Source organism: Opisthocomus hoazin, chromosome 3 (genome assembly GCF_030867145.1).
Source record: "Opisthocomus hoazin isolate bOpiHoa1 chromosome 3, bOpiHoa1.hap1, whole genome shotgun sequence".
Lineage (NCBI taxonomy): Eukaryota > Metazoa > Chordata > Aves > Opisthocomiformes > Opisthocomidae > Opisthocomus > Opisthocomus hoazin.
In genome coordinates, this window is record NC_134416.1 from 34,469,886 (window position 1) to 34,489,332 (window position 19,447).

At 38.8% G+C, this 19,447-nt stretch overlaps 1 protein-coding gene across 1 annotated transcript in view; it reads right to left on the reverse strand.

The window, feature by feature from the left end:
• Positions 1 to 1,055: 1,055 nt before the first annotated feature.
• Positions 1,056 to 19,447, reverse strand: part of ZBTB10 (zinc finger and BTB domain containing 10) — a 29,937-nt gene continuing 11,545 nt past the window's right edge. The window contains exons 3-5 of the mRNA XM_075415962.1: positions 8,134 to 8,307; positions 5,826 to 6,001; positions 1,056 to 3,260 (exon numbers count right to left, since the gene is read on the reverse strand). Coding sequence (XP_075272077.1) covers positions 2,955 to 3,260; positions 5,826 to 6,001; positions 8,134 to 8,307 — 656 coding nt within the window. The 3' untranslated portion in view covers positions 1,056 to 2,954. The remainder of the gene's footprint in view (positions 3,261 to 5,825; positions 6,002 to 8,133; positions 8,308 to 19,447) is intronic.

Here is a 19,447-nt window from a genome sequence, read left to right on the forward strand (position 1 = left end):
ATTCACTGCCATGTTACTACAGCATAGCTCCAGCACTTCTTAAAGTGAAGACAATTTCTAGTTTAAACAGAAATATTTGCCTGCTTTTTTGTAATCGTAAAGAAAATTGAGCTGTCCCTTTTAAAGGTAACTCTTAGGAAATTTATTAATTTAGAGCTCCCCAATCAAACTAATATAATTAAAATAACTTCTCAATAAACAGCTCAGAAAATCCAGACTGCAGATAGTATCTAAACAAATTCTTTTGATTCTCCAACACATGAACAGTGGATCTCCATTAAACTATTTCACACCACTTGCTGAAGAGCTAGTATCCCATTTCAACAGCCATCCCTCTCCCTCCGATCCTACCACGCACAATCACATGCAACTTCTAAAAGTAAGCAGCTAAGTATTACCAAGGAAACGGTGATTGTCACAATGCAATGGAATATTAAGGCCAGTGAATAGTAACTCAATATTTATAAATAACACTAATTTCTACCAAAGCCTATTTTTCTACATATAACCAGAACAAAAGCACAACAATTCTGTAGTGTACCAAGTGTATATTTCAATTTACTGTATGCAGTCTAACAACAAATTTGGTCATAATTTACCAGATATACATAAATGATTTAAGTAGTAAAAGAAGATTCAGTTCCAAGAGAGTAAGTTCATACCTTGAGGAAAAATAAACAAAAAAAAAAAAAAAAAAAAAAAAAAAGGAAAATACATTAAGAAAGTAGAGCCAGGTCCAGTTTCTAAGCATTAAGTGAGCAGTATTCTAATAAAGCAGATTTAGGTGAATTTCAGATATATATATATTTATATATATAGACAGATCTACCAATTGTAAACTATGGTTTTAAAGGGGATAAATGAGATGGAAAAATCTTTATGCTATACTTACATATTCACAAAGCAGAACATTACTTTAACGTTTAAAATACTTTTTCATTCATATCATCTTTGCCCAACTAATTTCTACTTTGGACCCCACCAGAATTACACGTTACTCATTTCAGTCTAGAACAATGAGAATAAGATGTATTCTTCAGTGTAAAAAAAAAAGGCACCCCACCCTCCCCACCCTCCCCCAAAAAACTAATCATCTGTCAGGTTTACAATGATGTGGAAACTACCAATGAAACAAGTGGATGATAAAAAAGCATTTTAATTCCCATATAACTGTAGTTCAAACTTATCTCAGCTTCAATCGGCAAAAACAATGTCTTAACATTATGTTACTGTTCTACTGATGTAAAGGACAACAGTAAAGCTTGTCTCTTTAAATACATACCAACTTTGATCAGATGGAGCACCATTAAGATTCTGTCCGTCAAAGCATAGTTCAAATTTATCCACATAACTAGCATAATTTAGTTACCTGATATAAAATAGGAAAAAATATACTCATTTTAAAATTAAACAAAGCTGAAAAATATGGTGACCCTCAATTAGTTTTTATACAGTACTGTCACACTGGCCTAGCTATGTGTCATGATAAATGCTCTGCATATTTACTTGTTGTGACATAATAGTACATCAGATGTATTGTTCCAATGATTGCCTGAATACATTTGCCTTAGGCTAGACAACACAGAGGAGTTTAAGATGAAGCTGTAATGCCCTCCCCTCCCTATGAAAGAGGCTTGAAATCACTGGTACAATATTACAAGCTTAGGGAAAAAACCCACATGGCTACAAAAATTCAAGTTTCAATGCCTCCTAGAAAATTTGAAATAAAGTGTGTAGGGAGCATATCATCCTGAAAAGCAGACAACTCAAAGAGCATTATTTTGCTTTGGACTTTTTGTTTATCTTTAAAAAAAAATTTCAGCAAATTAAGTCATAAACCAGTTACATTTAACTTGTTTATATTAAACGCTAGCAACAACCCATTAAGTACAAAAGAATAAAAAATAGTTTGCGTTCATTTTAATGACGAACGATGGGCACAACAGCCTAGTGTCCAACTCGCACCACAAACTAGCCAAAAACCGGACAAGTAAGAAATTATCAACCAAAAAGTTGTTTAATATGACACTTTCTCCATTCCTTGTATTTTTATTCTGTGGGACTGAGGTATACACCAGGGAAGTGAAAAAGCTTGAGAGGAGGGGGGGCCTTAGAGGAGGGAGGAAACATTATTACATCAGATACCTTTCAGCATGACTATCTTTTGACTAAGTGGCAGAAGAGTTACCCATATTCTGATCAGTCTATTATTTTCATTATTGGTCACTTCTTCTGCAAGATCATTTTGGAACTGATGAATCAATAGCAACCTTCTCGAAAATTCAAAATGGTGAAGAAACAGATGCTAAATTAATGCCATAATTAACTTCTCCAGTGCTTATCATCTATACCACCTGCCAGCATAAAGCCAAAAGTTTTAAAACCAAATTTCAATATGGTGTTGGCATTATCTGTGATGCATATTTAAATGATTGGCTTTCACCTATCAGAGTACGGGAGAGGTAAGGTTTGTATGGCAAAGACATGCTTGCGGAAACAAGAGCCACTAGCCCAAATTAGCTTCACTGGTTCACTGACAAAGTACGAGTGGATTTGGGAAAGCTGTCTTCATATTTCCATACCATGTTGCAATTTTCTTCATTCATGTAACAGCTACATGAATGTGTAACATAAGTACGGTTACTACTATGTTTGAATAGGACCCAAGTAGCTATATCCTATAAATAATAAAAAATACACTTTTCTTTTGATAACTGACTGTAGATGTGAGGACTCTGTATAATTCAACCAAATGGTTGTATGCTGTACAGTCCTGTGCAAATATCATAAAAAAATTAATAATCCTTTTTTGCTATAAGGCTTTGACCCTACGTTTTTCACAGCAACATAACTACCATCCAGCCTGTACCATACTTCGCAAGCCTTCAGTCCAAAAATTCAAATAGTCAATCCATACAGTGTCCATCTGCGGCACCCTGAAGCCATATGCTCTGTCAGTCATCTAAAGGCATACAAACTTCCCCAGATTCGTCCCATCGAGACTGGTCATTCTGTTCTTCCACATCATCACCAAGCTCCTCGTCACCTTCTCCCACTTCATTTTCCTCGTATTCTTCATCCCTAGGGAAATCTGTGTCCTGCACCTGGTCTGCTCCCTCTTGCCCTCCAGGCTGCGATTTATCTGCACAGTCTACACAAACTCCGTAACGTCGTGATCCATGTCTTATTCCAACGCTGGCTGCTAGCATGAAAATCTTCTTACACACCATACATTTATACTTCTTATCCTTTTTATGCACCTACGGAAGAGAAATATTAACAGCTGAAAACATGCATATCAGGTTGCTTTTGCATACAGTACCAGAAAGCTATTAATAATAATTACTAATACACAAAGTCATTTTTTGAAGTCTTCCAAAAGATAACCCACCACTGTTCAGAGAAAGAGAAGTACCACTAGAGATCCATTGCTGACCACATGAGCCATTGCCCACAGCCAAACTGAACAGCTGCCTGTTCCGTAAGCAGGCAAGTGTTCATTTTACGACTACTCACTGTACAGAACAAGATTCTGCAAGGCAATGAGAACAGTACAAGCACTTATGTTGCACACAGGATCGTATCTCATTTTGAAAACTGCCTTTACAATTTTAAGTCCTAGTAACAGTAAGAACAAGCAGGAGTTATTAAACTCTGTTTGAATTCAAAGAGCAAGATTCTTCTTCCACACCACCTCCCTCCCAACACACCCAAATCCAGCATCATCTTTCCAGGTCCCTTTAGTGAATTTTTTGTCCTGTATGTGGAGTGTGCTTGTGTGTAAAATTAGAAGGCCACTGTTGACTCACTTGACTAAACATAAATATTAGTTTTCAGTTTAGGAGTATGTTACTTCTGCAAGTAACTGAATTCAGCAACCGTGTGTAATAGTTATCATCTTAGAAAAAATTAAGTTGAATTCTTTCTTCTATCTGGTGTTCCCATGACAGATTACAACTATGTGCTTAAATATCTCATTTGTGGTCACATTGAAAAAGTTGCCATTTTCGATAAAACAGAAATTACCACCCAGATGAGGCAAAAAAACAAGGTCAAGATACAAATAGTTACTTTAGTCCTGCTGTATAATCTGTGCAGTGTGTTTTTTCCTCAGCCTCTAGGCTTGTTATGACAATGTTTCACACAAAGCAGAATATTTGAGGTGTTTGTTGAAGGCGGGGGGCAAGGTGTTCTGACTCTGACAGCTCAACTGTTGCCATCTTCCCTGGTGAGCCATGAAGGAAGGAGTAGCTGCCGGGACATGTCACACGGTATCACTGCCAATAAAGTGATAATAACCTAACCTCCTCTGCCCAGCCACAGAGCTGCTCTGTACCATCACCACCTCCATCACTGCAGTCACCTATATACACTACAGAACAAAATGTCCTTCAGACTTGGTAACAACACAGGTACTCCTGTCCCTTAAGACACCTAAGCCTTCACCAGGGGGTATGGGAGGAGGAAGAAAGGCAGCAGTAGCAGTTTGCAAAGATGCGTATCTAAGATGAGAGAAGTCCAGTGGAACATAAGAAGGATGCTGGTTCTAAAATTTACAAAGGAGGTATTAACATATGCCTTTCCTACCTACAGAGCAGTTTAAGGAATACTTAAAATTACTATAGTGGTCTCACAAATATCTTCCAGAATTATATCCTTATATGACTCCGGTTATTATTTACTTTTAGTAGTGTTACTGGCTAACGCAAAGTCCATTTCATGACAGCACAAGCTATAAAGGAATGTTAGGAAGACTTACACCAAAGGTTCTTTTCAGCATCCGCATTAAAACCTGGAAGCTCACAACCACTCTTTCTACTCACTGAGGAACAAAAAAAGCCAACTGCTAGGAGGCTACGGAGACTTACGGAACACCCTCAGGAGAGAGCAAGGTGGTCCACAGATTTTCAAAGGACTGAGGAAAACTACCAAAATGAAGTGCAATTTACCCCATTTGGTGTATTAACCTATTTTGAGTATCTACAAAACACGTTGCAAAATGAGTTTAAAATCACAGCTTGGAGAAGTGTTATTACCTTCTCGCCACCGATATGATCTTGCTTTTATTACTCCCCTAGAGCACACCTTGGATTTTATACAGTAAATATTCTAATGAATTCTTAATCTCCTGACAGACTAGATACAAAGTACCTGCAAAATACTCAAGACAGATAATACTTTCTCTGGATCCTCAGATAAACAGTACTAAAGTTAAATCCTGGGTTATGCAACATGCACAGGACAGGGTAAGCTCAACTGCTGATTGTGTACAATACAAGTCAGAAGGACATTTACTTTCTGCATCTCCAGGTATTTTTCATTCTTTCCTAAATCTTAAAGCAGATACTATACTATAGCTTTGTCTAGTTGTGAAGTATTTCAGAACCACCCCAAGATACTGCGCAAGTGCTGATGGACAGGGTGTCCTCAAAGAAAATGGTGACGCAGCATTATAGAACAAGATGTGCTATTCTATCGCAGTAACACTATGCCAAAATTTCCTTTCATTATCTACAGAATACTTACATATACTGCATCTCATTATCACGTCACTTTCAAAATCATCTTGAAATTATCTCTATCAGAATTCCAGCGACTCTCTTAAGTGATACTGCATATTCCATTAAGAATATAAGAGGTACAGTTGTCACAGAGAGATGTTTATCTTCAACCGTTTCAGATTAAGATAAAACAGTTTACATTACAGCAAACCAGAGAACAGTGTTCCTCCAAACTACCAAAACATCAGAAAAAAACACATAAAACCCCACTCGTACATGTGCATATGTGTACACACACACACACACACACTTGAGGTTACCTACCAAGGAATGTCTCTTCACATGCTCTCTTCGAGTAAACAGCTTCCCACAGATGTCACAACTGAAAGATCTCACGCCTGTGTGAATGAGCAAGTGTCTCTTTAGTGTTCTTCTGTATTTGGCTACATAATTACAGTGTGGACACTTCAACTTGTTCATGATTAAAGCAGAGGAATCGCCTACAAGAAAATAAGCCATCAGGAGAAAAGATGATGAAACACAAAAGAACCCTTTTTGAGTATGTTCTGCCTGGTGCACAAAAATAAACAGGTGCCAAAACAGTAAAGCACCCACATGACTTTTCATCAGTCAAACGAGGACGATGACTGACTGCAGAAACCACAAATACTGGTAGGTTCTGCCTGTGTGATCTTGCTAGAAAAATTCCTGCTTGTAACCATGGAATTATTACTACAGAAGCACAGATCAATTCTTTGAAAAGAAGTCCCCTTTCATAAATTAGAGTAAATTAGCTACAAGTTAATTAGCTCCCATCTTCTAGAGGTCACCTACACTAGAAAACAGTTTATTCTGGACTAGGAACCCGCTAGCTCTGCAACATTTAGACAGTTACAATCTTCTCTCCCAATATACTATTTCGGATTATGTGCAGGAACTGCCTGCTAAGGTCTGACTCTACAGATAAATAAAAAAAGAAAGCATAACTAAGCAAGAACAAATATTGACAAAACTAGTAGGACAGTAAGAGGTAGCATAATTCTGAAACGGCTAGAAAGGGAAGTTGTTGGTTCAGACCTTATTTATTCTCTACCCAAAGTCTATTTTGGTCTAACAGCAGAAAAAAAAATAAAAGAGAGTAGAAAAAACTTCAGGAAGTAGCAATATCCCACTTCTTCCTTATGATGGAAGAGAGTTATTTACATATCCTTGGACCAAGGGTAACGCAGCTCACTCAAAGATACGTGCAAAACAGGCTTATTACAGCTGCCTATTACTGTGTGAAATAGAAAAGCACAGGATGCTGTGACTACTATGAAGGTGGCCACACAGGATTACAAGCATTATTTTGAGAACAGGGTACTGACTCAACTTACTACAGGTGAGATAATTTACAAACATGATCTTAATCATCTAGAAGCATCCAAAAACCACTGGATAAGGCTATATGATTATATACATAGGAGTTTCTAATGTTCATGCTGACAAGAAGAAAGCAAAAGTAATCATGTGTTATCGGCTTGCATGCCTATACCCAAGATGCCTCCTCACACTTCAAATTCCATCGTAACATGGAAATTAAATTTTTAAAATATTCAAAAGTTTCCCTTCGTATTTCGGCATAGTCATGCAAGCTGCATGTCAATATAATGCCATGTAATGGCTTACATGAAGAAAAATAAGTTCAAAACAGGTTTTAAATTGCAGTCTTGCACATATGAACAGGGGCATGACAGACAGGCAGACAGCAGGGCTGCAAGATACACAGGAATGTAACGGTTTAAGAGGCGGCAGACCCCCTAACACACAAGTTCTAATCCCTTGTCTGATAGTGAATTTCACCTTCTGATGACCCAATTTCTTCCACTAAAACCCAAAACATTTACAGTAAACCATAAAACACACACCAGTAATAGCTCAAAGTTACAGAGAAGAGGTAGGCATCACTATCACCCAATCCTTAAGATCTTCTTTTTACTGAAGACTTTTATGTATTTTAAGGATCTAGCAATAATTGTTTTAGATGTGGTGGTTTTTTTGGTATGTTTTCATACAGAAAAATAATTGCATGTAAGTGCTTACTTGAACTATTAAGGCAGGCACATAAGCTGTGAAAGGGAAGGTTATATAACACAGGTTTGACTGAAGAGGGCTTTAGTTACAGCTCCGTTGAATTAAAAACCTTTATTGCAATGACATTTTGCATTTTAATAGTGAGAAGTATGCTCTGAGATCTACTTTTAAAATTACATTTAACTTTGTATCTTCATCATCCAAGTGTTCAATTTCAAAGCCCACTTATTTGTACCTAGCTTACTGGGGGGACGGGAGGAGGGGAGCTATCAGATCATTAAAGATCTCTGGTAACTGCATATTCAGGCACAATACAAGAGCTGATATAAATCATGTTCTGTTTTTGCTTTTCCATACATTTGAATTCCTTTTTCTCCGCCCAAGGAAGTACTCCCATTTACATTATCCAGAAAGGCAAATGATATGGAAGAAGATTATGTAAACACTTCATCTTATAAATCTCTAAATAAATTAATCAAATATTACCAGCAGTGACACAGATTATAAACAACCCCTATCAGAGGCAACAAACAACCTCCTCTCCCTCAGATATACTTGCCATTTTCCCAAGCTTCTTTTGGCCAAGATTCTGGCAGCAGTCCGTACTTGAAGTCACTTGAAGTCCCCGGCAGCAGTCCGTACTTGAAGTCACTTGAAGTCCCCGGCAGCAGTCCGTACTTGAAGTCACTTGAAGTCCCCGGCAGCAGTCCGTACTTGAAGTCACTTGAAGTACCTATTACAGACACAGTCTTACTTTAGCTTCCTGAGTTCCCATCAGTCATGTTGTTTAGCAAAATATATACCCTTTTTAAACTGTGGCAAAAGAATCTCAAACCTTAAAACAGTAATTATAATCTTTTTTTTTCACATAATCGTCAATACTGAAACGAAGAAATAACTGCATTCCTAATTTCAATGAAATTAGACCTCTGAACTACTCTCCACGGCACCCTTTCTTCTCCCCATCCTGAGAGACATTCAAAGTCTTTTTCATACTACAGGAACTTTTACGGTAAGGATATTTATTCCTTCACTATCATCATGACACAGCTAAAAAGTCTTCCACTGGATTCTCTTTACAACTGCTTTGTGTAGTAACTTCATCTGGTTTACCACAGACAGTCTAGTTGGTACAAAAGTAAACATTTTCTACTGGAGGTGTCATTTTCTTTATTACCTTAAAATATCTCAGTGGTCTATAAAGTGCTTTAAATACCTTTATTTATAGAAAGTATCCTACAGCTATGTCTAAATCCTTCTCTGAATAATCATCTCCATTACTCTACAACCACATCAATTTAAGAGACCATAATTACTTGGAACATACCAGCTTAAAAGACTAGTTTGCACATTTACATTTGGTCTTTAGACAAGCTCTTCATGCAGTTTGCATGGTCTTTGTAGTTTTTTTTCCCCTCTTTAAAAGAACAAAATCATTCAGAAGTGAACAGTGCCTTAAAAAGATCCTTGCTTAATTATATACTTTCGTAATAAGTAAGAATTGCATGAGAGAATATAGAATCACTATTACACAGCACAGAGAACTATAAATAGTATGCAAGAAAGCTGCACGAAGCATCTGACAAAATCGTATCTGTGGGGCAAAGACTGTTCTGGCATGAGTGCAAATCAATCTTCCCCCAATCCCCAAGACAGAAGTTTGTTGGAAAACACGAACTCATAAATCCATTACTTTCCTCACAGACACAGTTGTTAAATAAACAAACTGCAGTGGAAACTGGCAGATTTCCTTTTATTTGTCTGGATGGTGCTCAGGTCCTCACACTGGATTCCCAGTGTCACTGTTGTGAAAAGTCTTGAGCAGGGCTTCATAGCAAATAAAGTTTTACTTTCCAGCCTGAGACACTACATTTTAGCAATCCAAATACTTTTTCCTTTATCCCTGTACTGCTCATTCTAAGGATTTTTCTGGGAAAGGAAATTCTTTTAGTGTAAACTAGAACGTCATGCAGCCTGTGGTAGGTTGCATATGGGAACACTCGCAGTTTACAGTTTTACTGGAAAAAAAGTACAGATTACAAATCCTCACAGGACTAGACATACACAGTAGCTTCATTTACTGCTCAGACAGTGTTACAGCTGGCAGCAGTGGTTTCATCTGCAACATAAGATTTCAAAAAGAAATCAATTAACAAATAGGAAGCTTATAATTCTATCCTACCCATTAGAAAATGGCAAAGCTGGATCACGACTGCCAAACTAAGTATTCCACTGGAGCTTTTAACAGCAGAGTTTGAGAGGACAAAGGAAGAGAAATCCCAGCATTAGCCCATCCACCTAGCTATTTTAGTATATCAAGAAAGAAGGGTGAAGGGAAGGGAATAAATCTCCCTCTCTAAGAAACAAAGTAGTAAGGAAAATATTTTACTTTTTTAATTGCTAATAGCCTTGGTTACATCCAAAAGAAGCAAGAACTCCTTACGCTAATTTGGAGCTATGGTCTCCAGCAATGGCATCTCACAACAGCTCAAGGAATAGAACACAGATACCCTACAGACATGCCAACTACACGTTCCTTTGAGGTGAGCAGTAAAATTTCCTTCTGTAATACATAAGAAAGGATTAGTGAGGAAGCAGTGTTGTACAGTTCTGGGCAAGAGCAAAGATGACTTGACCTCAAGACTAAAAACCTCCAAATTAAAGCAGGCTTCAGGATGTAACAGAGAAAAAATTAAAACAACTTTTACAAATTGTTTAAACTATTAGACCTTTCCTTTTTACGTTTTTCCCCTCTGATAGAACTGTCCTGTGTCTAATTGACCAGTGGAAGATCAGTGATCAAAATATTTTAAGTGCTTTTTTTTCCCCCTTATGGGAGGAATACCTGTAAGATCAACAGGCCAAGCGTTTACTGCTCACAGATATAACGTACATGCTGTGTATAGGTAGTACCGCACAGCTTCTTTCAAAATAAGCAAACATCAAAAACTGACTAAGTAGGAGTTGTACCAAGCCAAGCACATTTCTAACACTGTCACTTTGACAGTTCTGGATCTAACAGAACACAAACTGGATTTCTTTAGGAACATTTATGCTCACAGCTGGTATTGAAATTTGAGGGAAGTTAGAAGTTCAAATCCCTGCATAGGTCTAGATCTTAGCATATGACTTGGCATAGAGCCAAACAGACTTAAGAGCTGTAGTCTAGTGTACTAAATTGCTACTAAATCTCTCTATCTCCAATTTGGAGAGAAGACCTGCTATAACATGAAAGAACACTGGCACAGATACCACAAGAGATAAGAGGTTGCTACAGACACTTCAGTCTCTGCACAGTACAGGACTAAGCAGATCATAATTAAACCTAATGCTTATTCTTAGAGTAATTCGTTGACCTAGAAAACCTGCTCTCTAGATTAAGCACACATATCATGTGTTCAAAACAAAAGAAAGGCATTTTTAATGTCTAATGGCTCATCCATACAGGAAAGGCATAAATTACATATAGACTAGGAACTGGAAGCACAATACCTAGCCTCTACTAGTTTCCCCAGGTGGACACAGAGCCTACAGTCAGATAAGCTTCCGACTGCAGCTGCGCCAAGTATAACATGGTACAGACCCCTGTGGCTTGTAACATCTCCTCCTGTTCCTCCTCCCACCGAGGCTACTGCCCCCAGGAACCTGCTTGCACAACTGCAGATACTGTCAGCATCTAACCTATTCCTGTCAACTTAAACCCAGATGATTTTGACAGGAGACTGAAAGCAAGTACATATGCAGTTGTACTGGTAGGCTGAATGTAGGGTGCAAAGGTAGAAGCATGGACAGCAGTGAGAAATTTTTTTTTTTTTTTAAAAAGAAAGTAATTAGAAGCAATAATGTTCTGTATCTCCAGATCAGATCACCTGACCACAACCTTCCTCTGATCTAAGGACACCTTTTCACAGTTTAACTCATTCCTACAAGAGGTGTAACTTAATACTTCAAATGACAATCAGCCTCCAACATCTACCCATTCTTCTACCCTGCATGGAGAAGAGGTTTCTATCTGTAACCTGATCTTAAAAATAAAAAAATCCCACCTGAAATAATAAAAATAAAACAGAATACAAATAAGCTGATCAACTATCAGCATTAAAATTCTCAAGTTGTCAATCTGAGAAGAGATAAAGACAGCCTGAAATACAATTAAGTGGTTGTGTACCTTTTACACAACTAACAAAAACTTTATGGAAGGATTTTACATTCTACTGTGTTTGTTCTCAGGAAAACGAGTAACTAGAAGTCAGACACAGTTATTTTCAGTTTTGAAAGCAAGAGGTAGGGGAGCATCACCAGAACAAGAGTACACATCTGAGCCGAAGCATCCTTCATTTGACAAGTTCTGCTCTTTTCCTGTAACTTGAAACATGCTGCTTTTTTTGGAAGAAAAGGAGACATCACCGAGCAGGGGATGATCAAGGAGATTAATGAAAATATCAACGATAGAAGCCATTGAATAGGTCATTATAGAAAGGGATACGGATGTAGGGTGCGCTGAGGGAGAAGATGCAAAACTTCACATTATATACAATTGTCTGAAATGAACTGTTGTTTTCTTTATCCATATTACCACTAAAAACAGTGCCAAAAGGAGAGAAAAAGGAATACTACTATTTTCCCACCAGGTTTTCTGACATCAACTGCTCAGTCAGATCAATTAAAACAGACAGACAGTAGACAGGATAAGTGATCAGGCCATAGCTTTCAAGGATTGTGAAGACAGCAGTGGTAATCTACTGATACAATCTGGATTGCTATTACAGAGCTGGACTTGCTGGTTATGTTAACATGACAGAAAACACATCACTGCCAAGACTGACACACTGGGAAGGTGAGGGAAAGACAATACATTGTAGTCCATTTGTTCCTAGAGCATTACTCACATCTTCAACCTTGCTTCTGAAAAGGGGTCAAAGCATATTACTTCTCAACTGCCTCTTGCAACAGAATCACAGAACATTTGGGGTTAGAAGGGACCTCTGTGGGTCATCTAGTCCAACCCTCTGCCGAAGCAGGGTCACCTACAGCAGGATGCACAGGACCTTGTCCAGGCGGGTCTTGAATATCTCCAGAGAAGGAGACTCCACAGCCTCCCTGGGCAGCCTGTTCCAGTGCTCTGTCACCCTCAGAGGGAAGAAGTTCTTCCTCATGTTCAGCTGGAACTTCCTCTGCTTCAGTTTGTGCCCATTGCCCCTTGTCCTGTCGCTGGGCACCACTGCAGAGAGTTTGGCCCCATCCTCCTGACACTCACCCTTGAGATATTTGTAAGCATTTATTAGGTCCCCTCTCAGCCTTCTCTTCTTCAGGCTGAACAAGCCCAGCTCCCTCAGCCTCTCCTGAAGGCTCAAACAAACTGAAGAGATTTTGCCAATGCAATATTACTCATATTCTGTGTACCACTCCCAATTGCTCTTAATTTTCACTGATTCTCATTCATGAAAAGAATGGTTTATTACTTTGACTATGGAGGCAGATCTATTGCCAGCTAATCCTGCCAGATGACCATCAACTGATTCCAAATATATCATCCACTTGCTTTTTCAACTTGCTTATCATACATTCCCTGAAAAACTCCTCCCTGAGAAAGGGGTGCCATTCACATTGGAAAGCTATTTTGCTGATCTCTCCCCATGAAGGCTGTGTCACTGGAACACAAGATAGTAAGAGCTTTCCTCATCCAGATCATTTCTTTGTGAGGGAGTTACTGTTCTCAGGGACTATCACACACTCATATAGAAACTTAGGGCTGAAGGGACCTCTAAAGGTCACCTAGTTCAACCTCTTGCTCACAGCAGGGCTAACTTCCAAGCTGGACTGTATGTTTTAAATATCTACAAAGATGAGAGATTCCATAAACCCTCTTCTAAGCAATCCATTCTAACACAACTGCTCTCATGGTCAACAGTTTTCTTCCTATACAGCTGGAATTTCCTTAACCGCAACTTGTAACAACTGACTCTTGCCCTTTCACTGGGCACCTCTGAAAATCTTCTGGGTTCATTTTCTCTACAATCCCCTTAAGGTGGTAGAATACAACAGGTAGATCCCTCAGCCTTCTCCAGAAGAAACAAATTCAGTTCCTCAGCCTCTCCTCGAACAAGATGTTCTCCTTCTCCCTAACCACCTTAGTGCCCCTCCACTGGACTCCCTCCAGCTTGCCAGCATCTTTTCCGTAGTGGGCACAGAATTTCAAATGTGGTCTTGCCAGTCCTGAGTACAGGGGTATTATCATCTCCCTCAGCCTGCTGGCTATGTTCTTGCTAATACCACCACTATGAGGCTAGATTTCGTTGCTCCTAGGATGCAATGCTGACTTACGTTTAGCTTGCTGTCCATGAGGACTCCCTGGTGCTTTTCTGCAGAGTCACTACGCAGCCACTCAGCACTCAGCTGATGCACAGGGCTGTACCATTCTAGATACTGTGGTAAACAAATTAGATGCCTTGGCAATTTATGTTCTGCTCAAATTTTCTTGCTAACTCTGAAAGGCAACCGTAGAACAAATCCAAGAAAGTAAGTTTGACTTGACCTTAAAGTTTCCAGTTTCTCCCTAATGAAGAGGTAAAAAAACATGCAATAAAAAAAGGAAAATTAAGTTTATTAAGTTTATTCCCATCTTAGCCCTAATACAAGGGTTCTCTACAGGGTAAAGCCATTACTTTCTTTCTGCATCAGCATTATAGAACTGCTATTGCTACCATTTTATCAGCTACACGTAGTTTGTAAACATATTTTCTTAAAGGAAGAATTAAATGTCAGCTTAAGGAACAGGAAATATTAGTATCACTATGCATTATGGTCAAAGACCACTGATGTCACTGTAGTAGAGACAAACAGACCAAGAACTGATATGGGTCTTCATTTGTGTTTATTCTCATATAAAGACAAGCACAGATACCATTGCTGTGTAAAAACTGTTTTGGTCTGAATAACTTTTTACGCTAAAACAGTTGGAAGGAAATGCTAAGGAAATCTACACTTCATGTCAGCTTCTCTAATCGCCAGCAGTCTTAGTACTAGCAGCATAATTGACCAAAACCCTTGTGTTGAACCGCCATCTCAGCAGCATTCTTTCCAGACTTCTTTTGCCAAAGCCTAACTTTGTCCAGGAATACGAAGGGATTTTGTCTTTACACTGGACTTTGAAGAAAAGTAAAGTACAAGACAGAGGCACAAATCTGTAAACATACCAAAACAGAACAAAACCAACCCTTCCGACAACAAAAAGCAAACAAAACACCAGATAGTTCCTTGGGAACTCTGCATTGTAAGGAATACAGGACAAACTAAGCTGGCCACACTGCTGTCCTGCTCTCCTTACAAAGTAACATGCAATAGTACACCCTAAAGAAAGAATTCAACCACGAAAGACAACTGGTGCCTAAAAAACCAGTGGTTCTGCCCCCCACCTTTAAAGACTATGTTTTTAAAAATGTTCCCTCAACCTCCCCCTGAGCCCTGGGAATATGAGAGGTGACTAAAGTTCTGCAGTTGTGGCTATGTTTTTACAGTAAAAATGGCAACTCTGATCTTGCTAACTCCCCTCTCCACTGTTCTCCGTATGACAGGATGAAGCTTAGAACCACAAAGCTGCACCAATGAAGGCTAGTGGTTGAAGTGAAAGTAGTACAATGAGCTCTAGGGTAAACACATACTATAAGGTTGCTATGCTATAGTATTCCACATTTAGTATACACTTTCTACACTATGAACACATTTCTGGTTGGATATATTTACTGATACCTGCCAGAAACTGGCCCAAGTAAGAAATGCTGCCTGCCTCTCTCCTCCACCCCAAAAAAGGACTCCAAGTTCTGTAAACGAAAATTCCAGAATGTACAGAGAGAACAAATGCACAGCAAGCAAAATGGCTCAGCAAGGACACAGAACCTGAAGGAACCATGCTTTAGTCAAACTACATGCCACTTAAAACCTATTCTACTCAGCTACTAACACTGAGGATGACCTATTCCTTCCCTCAAATTTAAACAAACAAACAAAAAAGAAACCCAAACCACACATCACCCTAAGACTTGTAAGTTCAGAATAACTGAACAGCAATCGATCAATTCATACTTCCATAAACTCTTGCATGACAAAGTCACTCTAGCATAAGATAGTTCTCACAGGGAGTTGTGGTGGTGTAACCAAATTCAATCGGCTACCAATACAGAAAACCTATAGGTTAAGTAAGAAACCTAATGTCAGTTAAGGCATAAAGGATATTTTAAAAAATTCCTTTAGCAGTCTTTTAGCTTCATAAATATCATATGGGAACATATAGGCATGCGAACACAAGCATGTAGGAGATAAGGGGGCTGTGGATAAAAACAAGACTTCACTTTCCAGGGAAATGACTATCTGGAAAAAAAGCTTTTTAAAGGAAGTTGTATTCTAATCTTTGTGGCAGTTTAAAAAAAGCTCCACACTGCTCTGAAAATCAGCTACAATCCAAAAGGACTGAAACATCTGGAGTAAAAACACTGTCACTGCTCAGCATGTGATAAAATTAATTAGATTTGACTTACTGAGCTGCATCTGAGATGCAAGAGGAAAGCCAGCTGAAGAAACAGCACAGCTAACTTCTGTGGCTACAGTTATGCCTGCCCAATGAATCTAAAAGATACACAACCTCTGGTTTTCTTTATTTAAGGAGTTGCTGCCATCATCATCATTTCATAAATGAAGCAGCACAAAAATCAGATCAGCACTTCAGACAGATAAATTATTAGAAGTGAATATATTGCCTGTGCCTCAATTGTGTCGAGACCAAAAAGCAGCTTTTCAGGCAGTAAAGGTCTGTAGACACCACATAACCTGTTTCCCCAACTCATCCACCTTGCTTGCCTTTTTTTTTTTTTTCGTATAAAATCCCCAACCCAACAGTAATATGCAGAACATTGCTTAAAATTGCAAGGGCAGTGGTTAACCATACCGTGAGAACACGAGAATCTACTTTGTCTTTGGGATCATTCCCAGGAGAGGTAAATTTAATGAACATGAAAGAGGTTGATCCCCCCCTCTCTTCAGATGACTTCCAAAAACCTACGGGGCCTTCAATACCAGGTTACATATGGAATGGGGGCAAATAAAGAGGTTAAAGGTCCATTAAGCAATTTAAATCTTTCAATCACAGTATCAGCTGGAGATCTGACTTAGACTCATCGTACCATGGAAGAGTAGGGGCAAAAAAGCTTCATTTTCTCATACTTTTTTCCCCCCCTGTGTAACTCTGCCAGCCAAGCGGGGCTTATCCTTATAGGAAATATATACATGTTCAGGTAAGTCCATCAGTCTTGATTTCTTCAAAGTTACCTGTCTTTATTGTAAATTCCTGACCAAGTTGTCTTATGCTGCTCCCTCATGTCATGAGGAAAACTGTGACCAGCACTACATTTTTGCAAGCAGGTTTAGCTGCTGCTTGTATCCTTCCAAAAAGTAGTTGCTTCTACCATAAGCTGAATTAAACTCCCTAAGAACCCCCACAAAATCATTAATCATTCAGGAACCCTCTTGTTCCACACAAGGGCTGTTTTCATCCTGGCCTTGTTATCCTTTCCCTCACCCCCAACACAATAGTTGACATAGGTTATCTAGCCTGAGAATCACAGTAACAATTAACCCAGTGGTAGCTTCATAAAGGTACTGGGATATTACACACAGGTCTTTTTAAGAATCAACAGGCAGCTCTAGAAAGCATAAGCAATATTTCACAGTTGTGTTCTGAAGCCTGAAGACAGGACACTTGTACTCCAAAAAACCAGGCCCAAACGAAAAACAAATTAGTGATAAAAGTTTATTAAAAATCCTATGAACAGACATTAAGAGTATGACGAATTAGAATCGCTGAGCTTTTATGAACTGGAAGCTGACTAAGAGATGCTGACCGATTGCACTGTTATTTTCACCATGGTAAATGGTTAATTGTAGGACCCACCACGGCTGTAAACAGTGAAGACATTTTTTAGCAGATTATCAACTAGAATGGAAAATAGTAAGATAGGCAGTAATGTTCAGTGTGAAGAACACAGCTATTTTAATCAATATAGCTAAAACTGGAGAAGTCCTGAAAGCTTCAGTAGGAGTAGGTAAGACGGTACACGCAATTTAAAAATCCAGCTCAACTTCATGCAGTTTTTTGAAGCTCAAAGTGCTGTTTTTACAGGCAAGGTGTTAAATACGAACTCACTGGCAATGCAGGGTGAAGGGAAGGAGAAGCTGACATATCCTTATGAATACCTGTAGGAAAACTCACTTCGGCAAGGAGCAGTTTAACGCGTTTGCTTTACTGGGACAAGACAGATAGTTCAGAAAGATTTTATTGATTGTCTGCTATCTAACACTTACCTAACAGCACCCAGCTGGAAAGCCCATTTACTATAGAAGTCAGGGCAGTGGCTTTTGGGGTAAATTTTTGTAGTGAGAGGGGTGTTCTTAAATAGGCTTCCCTTCCACTCTATCTATGGTTATTTCTTCCCCCTCACAAAACCAGCAGATAACCCAAAACCATAATCAAGGACACAGCAGCTCGCTTTTCATGTAACTGGACACCTCATAACCACAGCTGGTGTTGGTTATCCCCATCAGCACATGACAAAGCATAGCAGCAGAACCTCATTCTTTCCCTTTCTGCACTCAAAGGGACAGTGCACTCCTTAGCTTTCTTCATAAGCATTTACTATTCTTTTTCTTCTCACAGCATTGTCTTATATATATTCCAGAAGACATTTCCTTATGCATTTTTAACTCTCAGTGCTTATGATTTTTGGTAGTTTTTCATCTCCACAAGAAATTTAATCCACAACTAAAAAAGTTACTATATAACCTGCAGGTTACTCTACAACTCATTCTTGCTGTTCTTCCAACTTTCTGCTCCTCCCTCTTGCACCTTTTCTTGGGCATAGACAGAACAATTGAAATAAGAGTGTTTAAGAGTGCAATCTACCTGCAGAATACAAAGCTAGCCAGCAGTAAAGGAGAAAGAACATCAAATGCTGAAGCACAGACTATGGGTGAAAGCAAGCTACACCGAGCCCTACTGCCAGTATCTCTTCTTGCTTCAAACAATGTGAATGCACATAAGAACTTCAAAAAAGTAGAGGTCTTACTGTAATACTAATAATAGATACCGCTTGCAAAATAGTTCTAACACTGACAGAAAATGTAAATATTTACTTGGGACCACTTATATCTTGCTCTGAAAGTACCAAGGAGATCATTAGGTGACACCATTTTATAATTCAACAAAATAAACTCCTCCCTACAATCACAGAACTTTCAACAGTTTTGGACAGACACCGCAGCACAGATTCAGTGTGCCACCAGCCTCTAATACAGCTCTTTTCATCAGAATGTTGCATGGATATAATTTTGTAATGTAATTCTTTAGCACAACGAGTTACTAGAAAGCTTGGTGCTTCTGTCCAAAAAAACCGAATAAGGACTAAACTCGTTTAATCATCAGTGCACTGCCCATATCCTCCATTATTTCTTCAAGAAAGTTCCTTCCACAGCATATATTCAAATTCTGCAGAATGCAAACAAGTATTTATTTCTGTTGCTGGGGTCATCACCTAGTAGACATATTCTCTGTGGTATTTCCAACAGTAAAAGAGGTTGAATATCTACCCCATACAAATCAGAAATAGAAATCATGTGCTAAATTGTCTCAGAAATTTCATGTTTGTGCAGTTAATATACAGGTCCTCAGCTCCTGCTCCAGACCCTCTGCTGCCCTTTTTCATGCCACTGCAACTATGTATTAGCAAGCAGTGTAGCCCAACACAGGCAGATGTGTTGTGTGACTCCCAAAGACTCAACATCCACACTATAAACACCTAACAGTGCTTTAATTAAGGCTAGACATA